The 15990-nt window shown below is 36.1% G+C and overlaps 1 protein-coding gene across 4 annotated transcripts in view; it reads left to right on the forward strand.

The window, feature by feature from the left end:
* Positions 1-15990, forward strand: part of CTNNA2 (catenin alpha 2) — a gene marked incomplete at both ends in the record, with an annotated part of 1062955 nt that overhangs the window by 1004188 nt on the left and 42777 nt on the right. For all 4 annotated transcript variants that reach the window (XM_079791896.1, XM_079791897.1, XM_079791898.1 and 1 more), the window contains one exon: positions 5811-5992. In XM_079791896.1, coding sequence (XP_079648022.1) covers positions 5811-5992 — 182 coding nt within the window. The remainder of the gene's footprint in view (positions 1-5810; positions 5993-15990) is intronic.

Raw genomic sequence — 15990 nt, forward strand, 5'->3', positions numbered from 1 at the left:
ACTTGGGAAGATCATTAGCTGAGAGTCTTTTGAGCCTAGTTGGCATAACATTAAACTGATTTATCAACCAAGTCATTCATCTTCAAAATTAAGTAAAACCAGCATTTTTACATCAATGACAGAGGGTAAGTTTGAGTAATTCATCCAAACTTTAATCAATTCAAAGTCAATTTGATTGATTGCAACTCAGAATTGGTACAGCCTGGTAACCATTGACTTGTTTTCTCAAAGACCAAGGCATATTGTACAACTCTTCTAATCACCATCTGTCAAAATAGCATGATCGCTCCCACTTTTTTACAAGGAAGAACAAAGTCCCATTGCACTTTCATTTCATGCATCTTACTTACATTAGACATCAAGCCAGTTATGGGTAGAAATAAAAGTCAGATGGCACCTAACTGCATCATCAGTTATTTCTTCACCCAACGGCTGAAAAGATAATAGACTTTTTTGAACTATTTTTCATCATGAATTCTGAACATGGTCCAGGATAGTAAGAACAAAGTGTTGCTCTAATCCAGCACTTGCTGATTTGTCTTTGAGATCCATCATGTGCTGTGTGATTAACTTGCAGCAGACAGCATTAGTTATTGAGTCAGCCTACGTTAGCCTGTAATTAGATGATGACAAATCAGAGACATAGAATTAAGGCTGTAAGTTGGAAATAAGAGGGCACATTGAATTGCTGAGATGACAGATGGTTGAACTTTTGACCAAAGAAGTGTGTTAACTTGGTTAAAATTGTGAAGGAGGCAGAAGTTGTTTTTGACAGAGGCAGTTGCTCTTTTTAGCAGCCAGTCCTCTCCTGGTAATGGCCTTATTTTGTGTTCTCATTCAGACATTCTTCTCTGAAATGTTAAATTAATCTAAAAAGAGGTCAAGGTGGAAAAAAAAGCTTTTAGTACCCACTCCAACATTGCTCTCAAATTCTGAAGTTAGAGTGTTTATTTCCTTTATATGTCTGATGCTTCTCTACACCATATTATGAAAGGGAGTGAGCAAGGGAGAGTGAAAGAATGAGAATGATCATACCCTGCTCGGATCAAATATAGATGTGATCAGGCCCTGACATGACATCTTGTTAACTCTTTTTTCCACAGGTTGTTATAACTAAAATTGGTCAGCAACAAGTCTTGGGCACTTAGCCTTGGTGATAGAATATACTAGTATTATTTGGAGTTAATGCACACCTGATTTTAAATTTGGTCTTGACCATTCTATGTGACTTGAGGACTAATTTCTTAACTTCTTCATGCCTTATCCCTTTACTTCTAATATAAAGCATCTTACCTTGTAATGTCATTAGGAGAACTGCGTGATAAAATGTATGACAAGACTTGTCAGAGAATGGGAAGTTGATGAAGATGATGGTGATGATGCTTGTAACATGAGTCATTCTTTAGAAGGTTAGCCAAATAGTTTACCCTGAAAGCTGGATAATTTAAGCAGTCATGACCATGTTTATTTGAGTTAATAGGACAATTGCTTCAATATTTCAAATCACTTCATAGCCTGAGACTGGTAAAAGTCAGAGGACCCACTTATAGTTATCCTGCTTACTGTCCAAGTGAGTAGAAATGGCTGCATGGAGTTTTAGCCCTTCTACTCATTACTTAAAAACATTTGTCTACTTGAAGACTCTTGCTCTGCATTTAAGAAACTAACACTTGTCAGTTTGGAGGCCCATAGACTTCAAAAGTCATTTTCCCCTTTGAGATGGGGAATTGAAGTACCTGAGAATCTTCTTGAGATTTAGATTGAAGAAAAGATTCTGGGCTGAGTGGTTATTGCCTTGGATAAGTGATTTGTACTTTTATTTTAAAAGTAGAGTTTATAACATTAATCACACACAAAAATGGTTGGGCTGTTCAGAAGAAAAGTTGGGACCCTGGGATGAGGGGGGTTGGGAACTTTGTGGATTCAAGTTTCTGATGCCACAGATTGGGGCTCTCAGGTCAGTCAGCCCAGCACTCTGGAGACCTGTGTTTGGCTCCTGTGATCAGAAGCAGAAACACCCAGCCCGCCCCAAGTGATCACATCACACAAACAGAAAAGCGGATTCACTCCCTTTCCTCTCGGCCTTGCAAATACTTTTTCTCATATTCCCTTAGTTTGAGGGAATGAATAATTGCATTTTTTTTAAATTTTGTATTCAATTTGATTTCAGTGTAACCAGCCTATTTTTTTTTTTTTTGACCAGAGCGGCCTTAATGTGTTAACATTTCAAACTGCTGAGTTACACTGATAAGACCTAATTAAAACTGATATATTGAATTTTAATTTGATTAACTTGCAAATTTTGTAGTTTGTGATCTACTGTTTATAGATAACCTTTTTGTAAATTCTAGTTTCAGAAAAGGTCAATTACGAATTTTTAAAAGCAAGAACAGTTTAAAAATATTTAGGAAAAAAGACTTGGGCTCATCGATGACTATATATGCAGAAGCTTATATAATGATACTTGTACCCAACTCACACAACATTTAGTGTATTATGTGAGTTGAACACCCCTAGAGTCAAAATAACATTTCCTTTGCAAATCTGCTCTGAAGAGGCCAGTTTTTCTTCAGGATTGTGCCCATAGAAAATGTTTGTGTGCTCTGGTAACTTCTCTTGAACTATGTTGATGCAATGAGTGGGAAAATGTTTAGGCAGTCAATCAAAAGATATTGATTGAGCTTCTATTCTGTATAAAATGTTGAGGCCTCTACCCTAAGGAAGCTTGGAGAGAAGTCAGAAGTAGGGGATTAATAAGAATTAGAGAGAAGAGCGAGGCAGTTAATATTCAAAAGCTACATTGCACAATTGAAACTCAAGTGAAACGATTCGCAGAATTAGTATGCACACACATTCACACCTACGCACATACATTATGTACACACTCAGACGTTTTATTTATATAAAATCACATGCAAACTTGGACATTAGTAAACATGGCTGTCTATTAGTGAGATGTATCATCCACGCAACTGCTAATCCAATGACACCTTTATGCAAATCAGACAAAGACACCCCTTACTCTGGGCAGATGAACCCTCCCTCATCTGTAAGATACTCAGCCTGGTGGACAGTACTACGATTTCAGTGGCATTTGTCCTATTGAGTGAGACTGCTGTGCAGGGTCTAACCTGTCTGATCATGCATGGTGATTCAGTTGTACACAGTGGCTAAGTATGGCGTTAGCTGGCTTGGGTTTGAATCCTATTCCTACAGCTTATTGGTTGTACAATACTTGGAATTTGATTTCTCTAGGTCTTGGCATCATCATTAATAAAATAGGGGTAATAATAGTATTAATTTTATAGAATGATGAAATAGATTAAGTTGTGTGTTTTGTTTTTTGTTTTTTTGGCTTTTTTTTACATCGCTAAGTTTTTCAGCATAATACTCAGTATTTATATCAGGATTTCGTGTCTGTCCTGTATCTATAGATAGTGATATAGTCTCTGAGCCCATTCCTTCCCTTTGATGGCAACTAAATAATAAGTTATAGGGATAGCTGGAAGGGAAAACTAATATAGAAATGATGATAAAATAATGTTAACATAACCCCACACATGCTTAATTTCATTTTTGTCAGAAAAAAACTCAACACATTTATTTCATTTGCTGTCCACCATGCCATTTTGAGGCAATTGTTTACTATTCATATATTATATCTGAAGATGTTACAGATATAAGCCAGTAGCAGTGAGGTGCTAACTCAAGCCAGTGCAGAGCCTGGTTGAGACCAGTTTTTCTGAGCTTACATCCACTGATATTTCTATTAGACATCAGCTACCTCTCCTTCAAACAGTTCACTCATGTTGGGAGGAGGTTTACAATTTAGGAAGCAGCTGTTTCTGTTGTTTTACTTGTCTTTTGCAAAAGTTGTAGGTTCCTCAGATCATGCTTTCTTGGTCTCTCTTCTGGAGAACATGTGTATCTCAGGACTGGAGGAATCCTAGGCTGATATTATTCATACGCCCCTTCAGTGAGGGAGGTTGTGTATGGTTCTGTGAGGATGCAATGAGGTGATGTCAGTTCCCTGAGGGCCTGCTACATAAATACTGCTTAACAAATACAGTTGATTCTCTTCATTCGTGGTACTTATGTTCTGTGGTACCATGAACACTTAATTAGCGATACTTAATTATTATTGCTAGGGAAAATACAAGGTTAGGTTCCTAAGAGCTGCTAGTCTCAACACTTTCTTCAGTCAATCATATATAAGCTTGTTTAATGAGTGTTTCCATTTGGCTATCTTATTTTATCATTTTGATTCACTTACATTGAACTGACATGGCCAAGAGCACTATAACTCATGAAGCTCATCTAATACATATGTTTTCTCAATAAGGCACATCGTAAAATTTTGTTTTAAAAAAAACATTATTTTAGAGGGAGGAAGGGAGAGAGAGAAGAACATCCATCAATTGCTTTCTGCACGCACCCCAACCAAAGGTTGAACCTGCAATCTGGGCATATACCCTGACCAGGAATTGAACCTGCCACCCTTTGGTGTACAGGACAATACTCCAACCAACAGCCACACCAGCCAGGTCACATTACAGTTTTCTTGTGCTTAGGGACACTAGGCAGCACTCCACACTATGCTTGGCGGCCAACTTATATAGAAAAATCACCAGCAAAAAAGGACAAAGATGTGGTAAATGTGGCACCAAATATACCTCAGGAGGGACACTTATCTTTAATAATAAAAGCATAATATGCTAATTAGACCAGACATCCTTCCGTCCTTCCAGACAAAGCCGGGGCTGCAAGGGAAGCCCTGGTCCTGGGTGCCTGCCAGTGGCTGGAGGGAGGGTCCCAGCTGCCAGAGGGAAGCCAGTGCTGGCAGCCGGGGGAAGGAAGGCTGACTCTTACAGGAATTTTGTGCATCGGGCCTCTAGTTTATAGTATAACTGTTGAAAAAAGAAGATAGAGAATCCCTTGTTCAACCTCTCTAGGAACATGTAGGTCAGGTGCCTCATTTTTATTTGCATCTCTGGACATGTCCATGAATGACTGTGAAAGCACAAGTATTGATTTGGGGTTGTAAATAAATTTTAGAGGAGTAGGTAAATTTTCAAGTAAAGAATCTATGAAAAATTAGAATTGACTGTAGTTACTCCTTTTCTACATTCCCTTACCAAGCAACTATTGAAAATCAACCTTTGCTTCCTAATTACACATTTTCCCCCATTCCAATGCCTCTGTCTACACACTCATAGGCTCTACTAGGAGCCTTGGTCATACCAGGATTTCCATAGAGGACTGGGAATAGGTGTGCCATCCACAAAATGCCCCCGAGAGGGGATTTTTGTTCGGCATCTAACCACAGATTCCTTTATTAACACTCATAAAATGTCTCCCTGTCCCACCCCACCCCACTTGGATGCTTGGATAGTGTTTAAAATTCCTTAGCGACAGAAGGCCTCTTTTCTTTTTTTGCTTCTCAGAACAGATTTCAGTGTTGAAAGAGGTGTGTTCTTTTAACTGGTAAAAGTTTCCCAAGACCAAATATAAAAATTGTCCAGAATAGATTCTTTTGAACAAACATATGTCGTCAAAGCGGCAGAGAAGCCCTGTTAACTGTGACTGTGCATGTACCTTTCAATCTTCGTATTTTTCGCATGTGGGAGTGGGGGCGGGGAATTTGGGGACCTCATCAGATGTCTGTGCTTTTGCTTTCCCTGAGATGTAGGAAACGTACTTTCCAGAATGGAAGGACAGCCTATAGGCTTTGCCATTAACTGGAGGCAGAGACAACCTACAGTCTGAACTTCTTTGTCACAATGAGTCACACTCTTCTGTAACCCACACAGGCCATCATGGCGCAACTACCGCAGGAGGAGAAGGCAAAAATAGCTGAGCAGGTGGAGATATTCCACCAAGAGAAAAGCAAGCTGGATGCCGAAGTGGCCAAATGGGATGACAGCGGCAATGACATCATTGTGCTGGCCAAGCAGATGTGCATGATCATGATGGAAATGACAGACTTCACAAGGTGAGGCCCAGGGACATGGAGTTGATTTTTCTCATTAAACCCATAAGCGTAACAGTGTATATTAGCTCATGAAAGCTTTGCTAGAAAATTAAAATACAACATAAAAGCTGGGTACAGATATTAGAAAATGTACATGTGTAAGTCAAAATGATCTGAACCTAATTCTTAGCAGATAGGTCTTTTTTTGGTCAAGGAGAACAGATTCATTTTTGTAATTATTATTGTTTTAATTATCCTAAGTCAGTCATTATATCAAATCCCTGGGGGTTGGCTGACTCATTTTTTTTTTTTTTTTGGTCTGTGCTGTTTTGCAATGTATTTAAATATTCTGAAGATAAGGTAAATAATTCGTTAATACCCCCTTAAGAAAAATATATTTAGACATATGTGTGGGTGTACAAGTATACATGTAATATGTTTTAATGCTAGCCCATGATCTAGTATTAACTTCAGCTCATTTTTATCCTTATATTCAAAGAATCAGGCTCAACAACCTTACTGCATGATTTTGACAGGTTAATTAAAAAGTATGTATGTTTTATTCTCCTTTGCTCTGAGCAATGCTTTTAAAATATCAAGAGACCAGGTAGAATTCTGTCAGGAGACTTTTCTTCATCTGGGTCATTGCTGTTTCTGCCATTGCATTGTTACTCTCTTTAGAGGGAGGTGACATTTCTGTCCTCCTACCACACAAAGTCAAAATAAGGCAAAGCAAAGCCCAATGAAAAGTTCCCTGAATTTTGAGTCCAAATACCAGGTGATTTTAGACCATACTCTTATTGTCTTTATTTATTTGCAAAATGGGGAAATAATACTTTTCTTATAAACTTAACAGAAAGGTTTAAAATCTAAAGAGGTAATGCATTTATAACTTATTCTGCCATAGAAATGTAAGCTATTATTATACTTTAGATTTTTTTTTTCTGGAGACACACACAGCCATGTGAGCAAAGATGTGTTAATGATTCCACATAATATTTGTTATTAAAACTATGTAAGCTATATGGCAGTGTCAAAACATCACCTTGTAGGTGACAATTTTTTAATGATTTCTGAATGCTTCTGATAAGAAAAGGCTGCAGTTGATAATAAAATACGGAACATCTCTACCTCATCCCCCCTACCCTTTGCCTCTGGCCAATATGTACTAATGACATTACTTGGTCCTTTCTCCAAATGTTTTAAAATTGTTTTTGACTTCAGTGGAATGATTTTACTGTTATGAGGGTGACCTTTGAGACTTTTAAATGTCATTGTATTCATTAGAAGGTCAAATTTGTAAATTTAGTCTCTGTCAGCTTCACAAATTTATTATACAGAGACATGCAGATAACAGTAGGAAAAAGCAGTGTGAGCTCTTATTTAAGCCTTAATTTTCTACAAATCATACTATCATGGCAGCCTCAGACATTGCTTTTAAGGCCTATGATGACTTAATTTGCTTGCTTTCAACATTGTCTTAGTACTTTATCGGATGGGTATTATGCAATCCATTAATAACATCACTTGAACAAATATTCTCATTAGTTTAAACTGAATAATGAATCTAGTCTTGTTGCCAGTTATAATGCTCCGCATTATATGTAACTGTGGTCAAGGAAGAGAGATCTTTGAGGAGGTCTTGTGAGATGTTAAATAGACCTTCTATTAGTCAAAGTATAGTTTTAAAAGTGAGAAGAAGGCCACTTCAATTTCCTAGGGATTTTGTGTAATCACTTTATGCTGATTTGAATAATGAAATGTCTAGAATGCTACTAGTGATCATTTTTCCCCCAGCCTGTTGAGCAGTTTTGTGCCCATTTGTGAGGGCAAAGGGAGGAGCAGAGTAATTAATGACCAGGGAAAAGACGGTGTGAATTGGAAATGGAACACTTGAAGCTGAGGTGTGGCCCATGTCTCCATCTGCAGAGGCTCTTCCTTAATAAAGAGGTAGCTGACTTGAGACTTTTTTTGTGGCCTCTCACCTAAGCTCATTGCACTTGATCATATGCATTATCATTACTGCCCTTGCATTTTCCACTTCAAGGAGGAATAATGTCAGCTCTATACCTCTAATGATGCCTATGTACTCTTATGTCTTATTTAAAGGAGTTAAAATTTGACTACTCTGCTGAAATAATATGTTTAAAGGGCATTTGGATGCAAAATATACCCTTGCATTTAGTATCTTGTTATTATATTCTTATCAGTAGCTGATTTATTAATTTGATTCAGTAATCCCAATGATATCCACTCCATTATTATTAAAATTGGAGAGGTTCTGCCTCATTATTTGTGTAATAACTTCTTCATGGAGGATGAAATTGATTATACCTCATGTCTTTTTGCTGTTCAGTTCTTGACTTCTAGCTCATGGGCAATGGCCGAAGTACTGTAATGCACGGGTGAATCCATACTGATGTCATTTTTGGAAAGAAATAGCATGTGCTGGTCTTGTGTTCCAATAATAAGAGGTGTGGAGATGACAGCTCAGGAGAGAAACCCGAGTTTAATTGTATAGCAAGGGACAAAGCTGTCTTTTGAGATAAACCATAAATTCTGAGCTTGAAAAGAATAGAGTTCAGGCTAAGAAAGTAATTTTTAGGGTATATCCAACTGTAAAATCCTAAGTAGAAGACTAAAAAACATGTAATCACCTCACTCTTCTCAAACTACATTCCTGCCTTAGTTCAGACCCTCAGTAGGCCAGCCGTGGTATCACTTGACTGATCTTTCAGTTACAATTCTTTACTCTTATCAGTTCATACCACCCCACACCTGGCCATTAATTCACAACCATTCAGCTCCCTTTGCAACAAAACTTTCATTACCTCCTGTTTTCACAGAATAAAATAAAAATCTCGAGTTTGCTATCTAAGGTCTACATTTATTGACCCTTAGACTTCTTTATCAATTTTGTACATATTTGTACTTCAACTTCCAGGACATAATATCAATGTTACTTCCTTAAATAGTTCAATTCATGGCCCTGCAGTCACACTCGACTCCTCATTAATCATCAGGTTCAGTCTACTTTTCTACTCTGTTGTCTTCATACTGCTTGAGCTGATTGGTGGGAGTGCTATTTCCCAAGCATGTTTTATGGCACCCTGGATCATAAAAGAGGTTTCTCTGATTCAATGCATTTGCAAATACACTCCTTACATACTATATCTTCATTATTGGAAAGTCACATTATATATTGACAGGTTAGAGGTTTTGAGAAAGCTATAGAAAATAAATCTCCTTATTTGGATTAACTCCACATTTAGGAATTCTCAGTATTGAATGCATGAATTCATAATGTACTCACATTGATTTTTCACATTAATACCTATTACCTTTTCATGAAATAAATATGAATTGAATTGTTGGTCAGTGGTAGATAGCAACGATATAGTAATAGTTTTCCACAACTCTCTCTCTCTCTTTTTTTTCTTCTTCTTTTTTCTTTCTTTTTTTTTTTTTTTTTTTTTTTGATTTACTACTTCCTGGGAAAGCTTCCAAATATTGACCCTTGTATAAGTATTACCTATTACCAAAAGACAAAATGTTACACAAATCTATATAGTAGACCCAGTTCTATGGCTTGATATTTTTTCAAAGAAAACAGAAATATGTTCCAGGTGGAATAATGTGATGGCTTTTGTCTTTAAGGTCACAAATTGTTCAAAGCACCTTTTAAAACACCCTGAACAGAGAATCTGACCTAATTTATATGAGTAAGTCAAAACCATACAAAACACAAAGTTAGGGAAATACAAAGGGTGCAAGTCATTATTTTGAGACAAAACTATAGCCAATGGGGACATTTCCTTTATCAACATTATTTTCCATAGGAAGACTCAAATTTCTGATCTTGTCTCTTCTGGGCCTGATATGTATATGTAGATAGCTAGCTAAATAAATAGATATATTTTTTTTTCTGTTGGCCATTTTGTTTCTTGTTTCTATGACCACTTCACATTATTCAGATGCTTGTGGCTCACTTAGACCTAGGCTGTTCAATAGAGTAGCCACTAGCTACATGTGCATGTGGCTATTTAATTGTTTATTATGTTTAAAAATATATACAATAAAATTTACTATTTAAACCATTTTAAGTGTATAGTTCTGTGGCATTAAGTACCTTCACATTGCTGTGCAACCATCAGCACCATCCATCTCTAGAAAATTTTCATCTTCCCCAACCGAAACTCTGTATTGAACTATTAACTCCCTGTTCTTCTCTCCATTCAGCCCCTGGTAACCTCAGTTTCCTCTCCATCTCTGTGAATTTGACTGCTCTAAGTATCTCATACAAGTGGAAACATATAGTATTTGTCTTTATGTGACTGGCTTATTTCACTTATCATAATGTCCTCAAGGTTTATCCATGTTTTAGATTGTATAAGATTTTCATCTCTTTTTAAGGCTAAATATTTCATTGTTGGTACATATTATATTTTGTTTATCCATTATTCCATTGTTGGGCATTTGGATTGATTCTACTTTTAGGCTATTGTGAATAATGCTGTGAGGAATGTGGGTGTACAAACAATTCTTTGAGATTATACTTTCAATACTTTGGAGTATATACCCAGAAGTTGAATTGCTGGATCATATGGTAATTTTATGTTTAATTTTTTGAGGAACCACTGTACTGTTTTATATAATAGCTGCACCATTTTACCTTCCCATCAATAGTGCACAAGATTCCAAATTCATCACATCCCTGCCAACCCTCTTTATTTATTTATTTATATTTAATTTTTGTTTTTATACTAGCATCTTAATGTGTGTGAGATTGTATCTCATTGTGTCGTTTAAAAAATTAATTACATTGTTCACAGTATGACAGATGTTCCCCATTTCTCCCCGCTTTGCTCCCCTCTACTCAGCCCCTGCCCTACCTCAGGGCTTCACCACATTATTGTCTCTGTCCGTGGGTTATGCATATATGCATATATGTTCTTTGGTAAATCTCTTCTCATCACCTCCTCTGCTATCTGTCAGTCTGTTCCATGTGTCCATGCCTTTGGACCTGTTTTGTTCATCAGTTTATTTTGTTCATTAGATTCCACATATAAGTGAGATCAAGTTATTTGCATTTCCCTAATGATTAGTGATGCTGAACATCTTTTCATATGTTGATTAGCCATTGTGTATCTTCTTCAGAAAAATGTCTATTCAAGTCCTTTGCTTATTTTTTAATGAGGTTGATTAGGTTTTAGTGTTGAATTTTAGGAGCTTCTCTGTATTCTGGACATTAACCCCTTGTCAGATATATGATTTGCAAATCTTTTCTACAATTCTGTGAATTATCTTTTTACTCTGTTGATTGTGTCTTGTGGTGCATAGTGCTTTTACAAATTTGATAGACTTGTCTGTTTTCCTTTGTTGCCTGTGCTCTTGGTGTCATATCTCAGACATCATTGCCAAATCCAATATCATGAAGTTTCCCCTCTATATAGCCTTGCAAGATTTTTATAGTTTAGCTCTTATATTAAGGCCTGTATGCATTTCAAGTTAAATTTTGTACGTGGTATAAGATAATTGTCCCATTTCATTCTTTTGCCCATGGATATCCAGCTTTCACAACATCATTTGTTGCAAGCACTGTCCTCTTCCTATTGAATGGCCTTGACACTCTTGTTAAAAATAATTATGCCATGTGCATGAGGGTTTGTTTCTCTATTCTGTTCCATTGGCTTACACGTTTGTCTTAATGCCCCAGTACTACACTGTTTTGATTATTGATGCTTAGTAGTAAGTCTATAAATCAAGGAAAATGAGGCCCCATGCTATGTTATTTTCTAAGATTGCTTTGGGTATTCAGGGTGCCTCGAGAATACATATAAACTTTAGGATGAATTTTTCTATTTTGGCAAAAAACGCTATTGGGATTCTGAAAAGGATTACATCGATTGCTTTGGATAATATTCACATCTTAAAATTAAGTATTGACATCTTGATAAAATTACGTCTCCATATATATATATATATATATATATATATATATATATAATATATATATATAATATATATATTAGTGGCCCAGTGCATGAAATTCATGCATGGGGGAGTGGGGGGTGGGTGTCCCTCAGCCCAGCCTGCACCTTCTCCAATCTGGGACCCCTTTGGGGGATGTCCGACTGCCGGTTTAGATCGCAATCCGGACCATTGGCTCCTAACTGCTTCACCTGCCTGCCAGCCTGATCTCTAACCACTCTGCATGCCGGCCTGATTGCCCCCAAATGCCCTCCCCCCCTGGCCTGATCGCCCCTAACCGCCTCTGCCTCCACCCCGCCATCATGGCTTTGTCCAGAAGGACGTCTGGAAGGTCTCCCAGTCTAATTAGCATATTACCCTTTTATTAGTATAGATACACACACACACACACACACACACACACACACACACACACACACATATATATATATATATATATATACACAAATATATGTTGTCTTTACACTTATTTGTGTGTTTATTTCAGCAACATTTTGTAGTTTTCGGTATACACGTCTTTTGCCTCCTTGGTTAAGCTTATTCCTAAGTACTTTACTTTTTGATGTGATTACAAATGGGATTGAAATGGGATTGCTTTCTTAATTTCTCTTTCAGGTAGTTTTTTGTTTGTGTATAGAAATGCAACTGATTTTTGTATGTTGATTTTATATTATATAACTACCAAATTCATATATTCTGGTTGTTGTTTTGTTAGACCTTTAGGGTTTCTAAATCTAAGATCATGTCTGTAAACAAACATCATTTTACTTCTTCCTTTATGATATGGATGACTTTTAGTTATTTCTCTTGCTTAATTTCTCTAGCTAACACTTCCAGTGCTGTGTTGAATAGAAGTGACACCCTTGTCTTCTTCCTGATCTTAGAAGGAAAGCTTTAGCCTTTCACCAATTGAGTATGAAGCTAGCTCCAGGTTTTTAAAATTTTATTTAAAATGAAATAAAATTGAAAAACATGTTTGACAGTTTCTTTTAAAACTAGAAGTAGATTTATCAAAGGATCCAGTAATTTCATTCTTGGGCATTTAGCCCAGAGAAATGAAAACTTAACGTTCTCTCAAAAACCTATATACAAATATTTATACGAAGTTTATTTGAAATAGCCTAAAACTGCAATCATACAAATGTCCTTCATTTGGGTAAATGGTTCAATTAAGTTTGGTACATGTATGTAATAGAATACTTTCCAGCAATAAATAGATGAAGCAACTTTGGAAAATCTCAAGGAAAATATGCTGAGTGAAAAATATCTGTATTGGTGTCAATTCAACTGCATGATTCTATTGACATAACATTCTTTTAAAAAACAAAAGAAGTTACAGCAATGGAGAACAGATTAGTGAGTACTATTCAGGGGTCATCTAAGGTTGATTACCATTAGGAATGGGGTGAGTGGTATAGAATTAGTACAAGAGAACCTTGTGTTCTGTGTCTCACTTGTGGTAGGATTGACATGAAGTTACACATGTGATATAATTTCCTATAACTTACACACATATACACATAGGTGCATGCATAACTGCTGAAATCTAAATAATCCCTATGGATTTTACCAATGTCAGTTTCCTCATTTTGTTATTGTTATGCAAGATGTTAACATCGGGTGAGGCTGGATTAATGGTGCATTGGACATCCCTACATAAATATCTTTGCAAGTTCCTACAAACACATAAATACTTCAAATGCAAAGTTAAATATAGGAAAAACTGAATAAAATTAAACTGAGTTTCTCCATCATATGAGCCGCATTTTAAATGTTCTATAGTCACATGTGACTAGGGGCCACTATTTTGGACAGTAAAGAATTATATATAGAACCTGTCCATCACTGCAAAAATTCTCTTGGATAGCACTGCTGTAGACACTATGATGTCAAAAGGAGTTTTAGACTTTACTCCCAACCTACGCAGTAACATTAAAAGAAAATGCTACCCCTATTATGTAAGCTGAATTCAGGGTCTTTTCTTTTAAAGGGACTGGTTATTACTCCACAGTTGTCACCCAACTACTAATAAGGACTGCTGCACCACCTGGCATGCAAACAGAAGAAAATGAGTGATTTTAATCCCCCATCACACAAAATGATACAGCTATCTTTTCTAGCCCTTTCCTCTTTTCTGTTCATGATGTGGAGAAAGTGGGTCATGTCAGTGATTCTGTACTCAAAAAAATCTGGGCCTCAAAAATTCCTTAGCAGTATCTTGCATGGTGCTTAGAACCATGTACTAGATATTCAGGATTTTTGAGATTATTCAAATAATTTTCTTAATTCTGACTCATTAAGCAATGAGTGGGTACACCTGGCTTTAAAATACTGATAAATGTCTAGAATTTTTTATGTGACAGTCAACAATCTTTTTTGTGCTATTTTTCTATGTAATTATAATGCCTTCTGTTTTTATATTTACATTGTAGGGTTTTTAAAAATATTTGTATATATTGTGAAATGCTTACTATATAATAAGTCTAGTTAACATCAATTGCCATACATAATATGGACATTTATTCGTGATGAAATTTTTAAGATGTACTCTTATGTTTTAAATATATATTAGAATATTATTACATCTTAATGACTTACATTATAGCTGGGAGTTTTTACTTTTTGACTCCCTTATCACATTTCACCAACATCCCTCACCTCAGATTTCTATCAATCTTTTCTCTGTGTCCAAGAACTCAGGTTTTCTTTTTTGGGGGGGTGGGTCGTCTGTTTGGTGGCTTTTTAAATTGAGTTTATTGGGGTGACACTGGTTAAGAAATTATTTAGGTTTCATGCACAATTCTATAACATCATCTGTACACTGTATTGTATGTTCACCACCCCTATATATTCTGGAAGAGTTTAAATAGCATTCTGATTATCCTCTTCTTAAAGGTTTAGTGAATTCCTATAGTAAACCATCTGGATTTACTGTTTGTTTCTATTTTTTTTTTTTGTTTTGTTTTTGTTTTTTGTGAGCTTTTCCGATAGCCTTATTTATTTCTTCCATGTAAACCAGAATCTAGATAATTTCAATATCTTTTCCCTGGTCAGTATTGGTAAATAATATATTCCTATAAAGTTATTTCATCCAGGTTTCAAATTTATTTACATGCATTTAAGAAAAGTACTTTTATGATATTTTTAATTTTCTATTTTCTGAAGTTATTTCACTCTTATCTTTTTTTACATTTGAATATTTGTTTTAAGTATTTTTCCTAATTGCAATCTAAGTATATTTCCACATCAGTTGTGCTTTTGTTCTTTTGAGCTAGTTTTAGATTTATTTCCAGTGTTTTATTATTTTCTAATAATTTATGCTTTTTTGTAATTTTATTAGTTTCTTCCTATTTATTTTTTATTTATTTTGAGATATTACTGAGTTCATTATCTCTTGCATGTTAATGTCTGTAGTTAAGGTGATTTGTTTTTCTCTGAGATCACTGCTTTAGCCGTCCTCATAGGAATGAAATATACAGAGCAGAAGAAAATACTCGGTTGTGATTCAGGACACAGAGGTTCCAGTCCTAAGTCTCTCTGAGTAGCATTCTCTCTGCAGTGTCATCTTGGGCATGTCATTCACCTAGTTTTCATCCTTTGGTTTTAATTTCAGTAGAAAAAGAGGAAGTGTTTGATGTCCTCAAAACTTCTGTCTTGCTGTCCAGTTTTGTGACATACATGCTTATTACCAGCTTGTGACTCCAATAATTTGAATTGCATCTACAACGTAAACTCTAAAGTTGGTTAATAACAATCTCCTAGTGAACCTGTGAAGTGCAGCCTCTGGTGTAATCACAGAGGACATGCTTCTCATCGTTCTTCTGGCTACGCCCGAGATGGGAGCCTGGGCCTCAAGCAAACTCAGTTCTCAATAAATTTTCTCCACTAACTTAGTACATTTTGTCAGAATAAATCAACTGTTGAAAGTTATCATGTAAGGTTTATGAAGAAGTTTCCCCCAAACCCTTGGAAGATCTTGCTGAAAACAAACACACACGATGGTTAGTGACGAAAAATCAGGCAGAGTG

This window comes from Cnephaeus nilssonii (genome assembly GCF_951640355.1).
Source record: "Cnephaeus nilssonii genome assembly, chromosome: 15".
NCBI lineage: Eukaryota > Metazoa > Chordata > Mammalia > Chiroptera > Vespertilionidae > Cnephaeus > Cnephaeus nilssonii.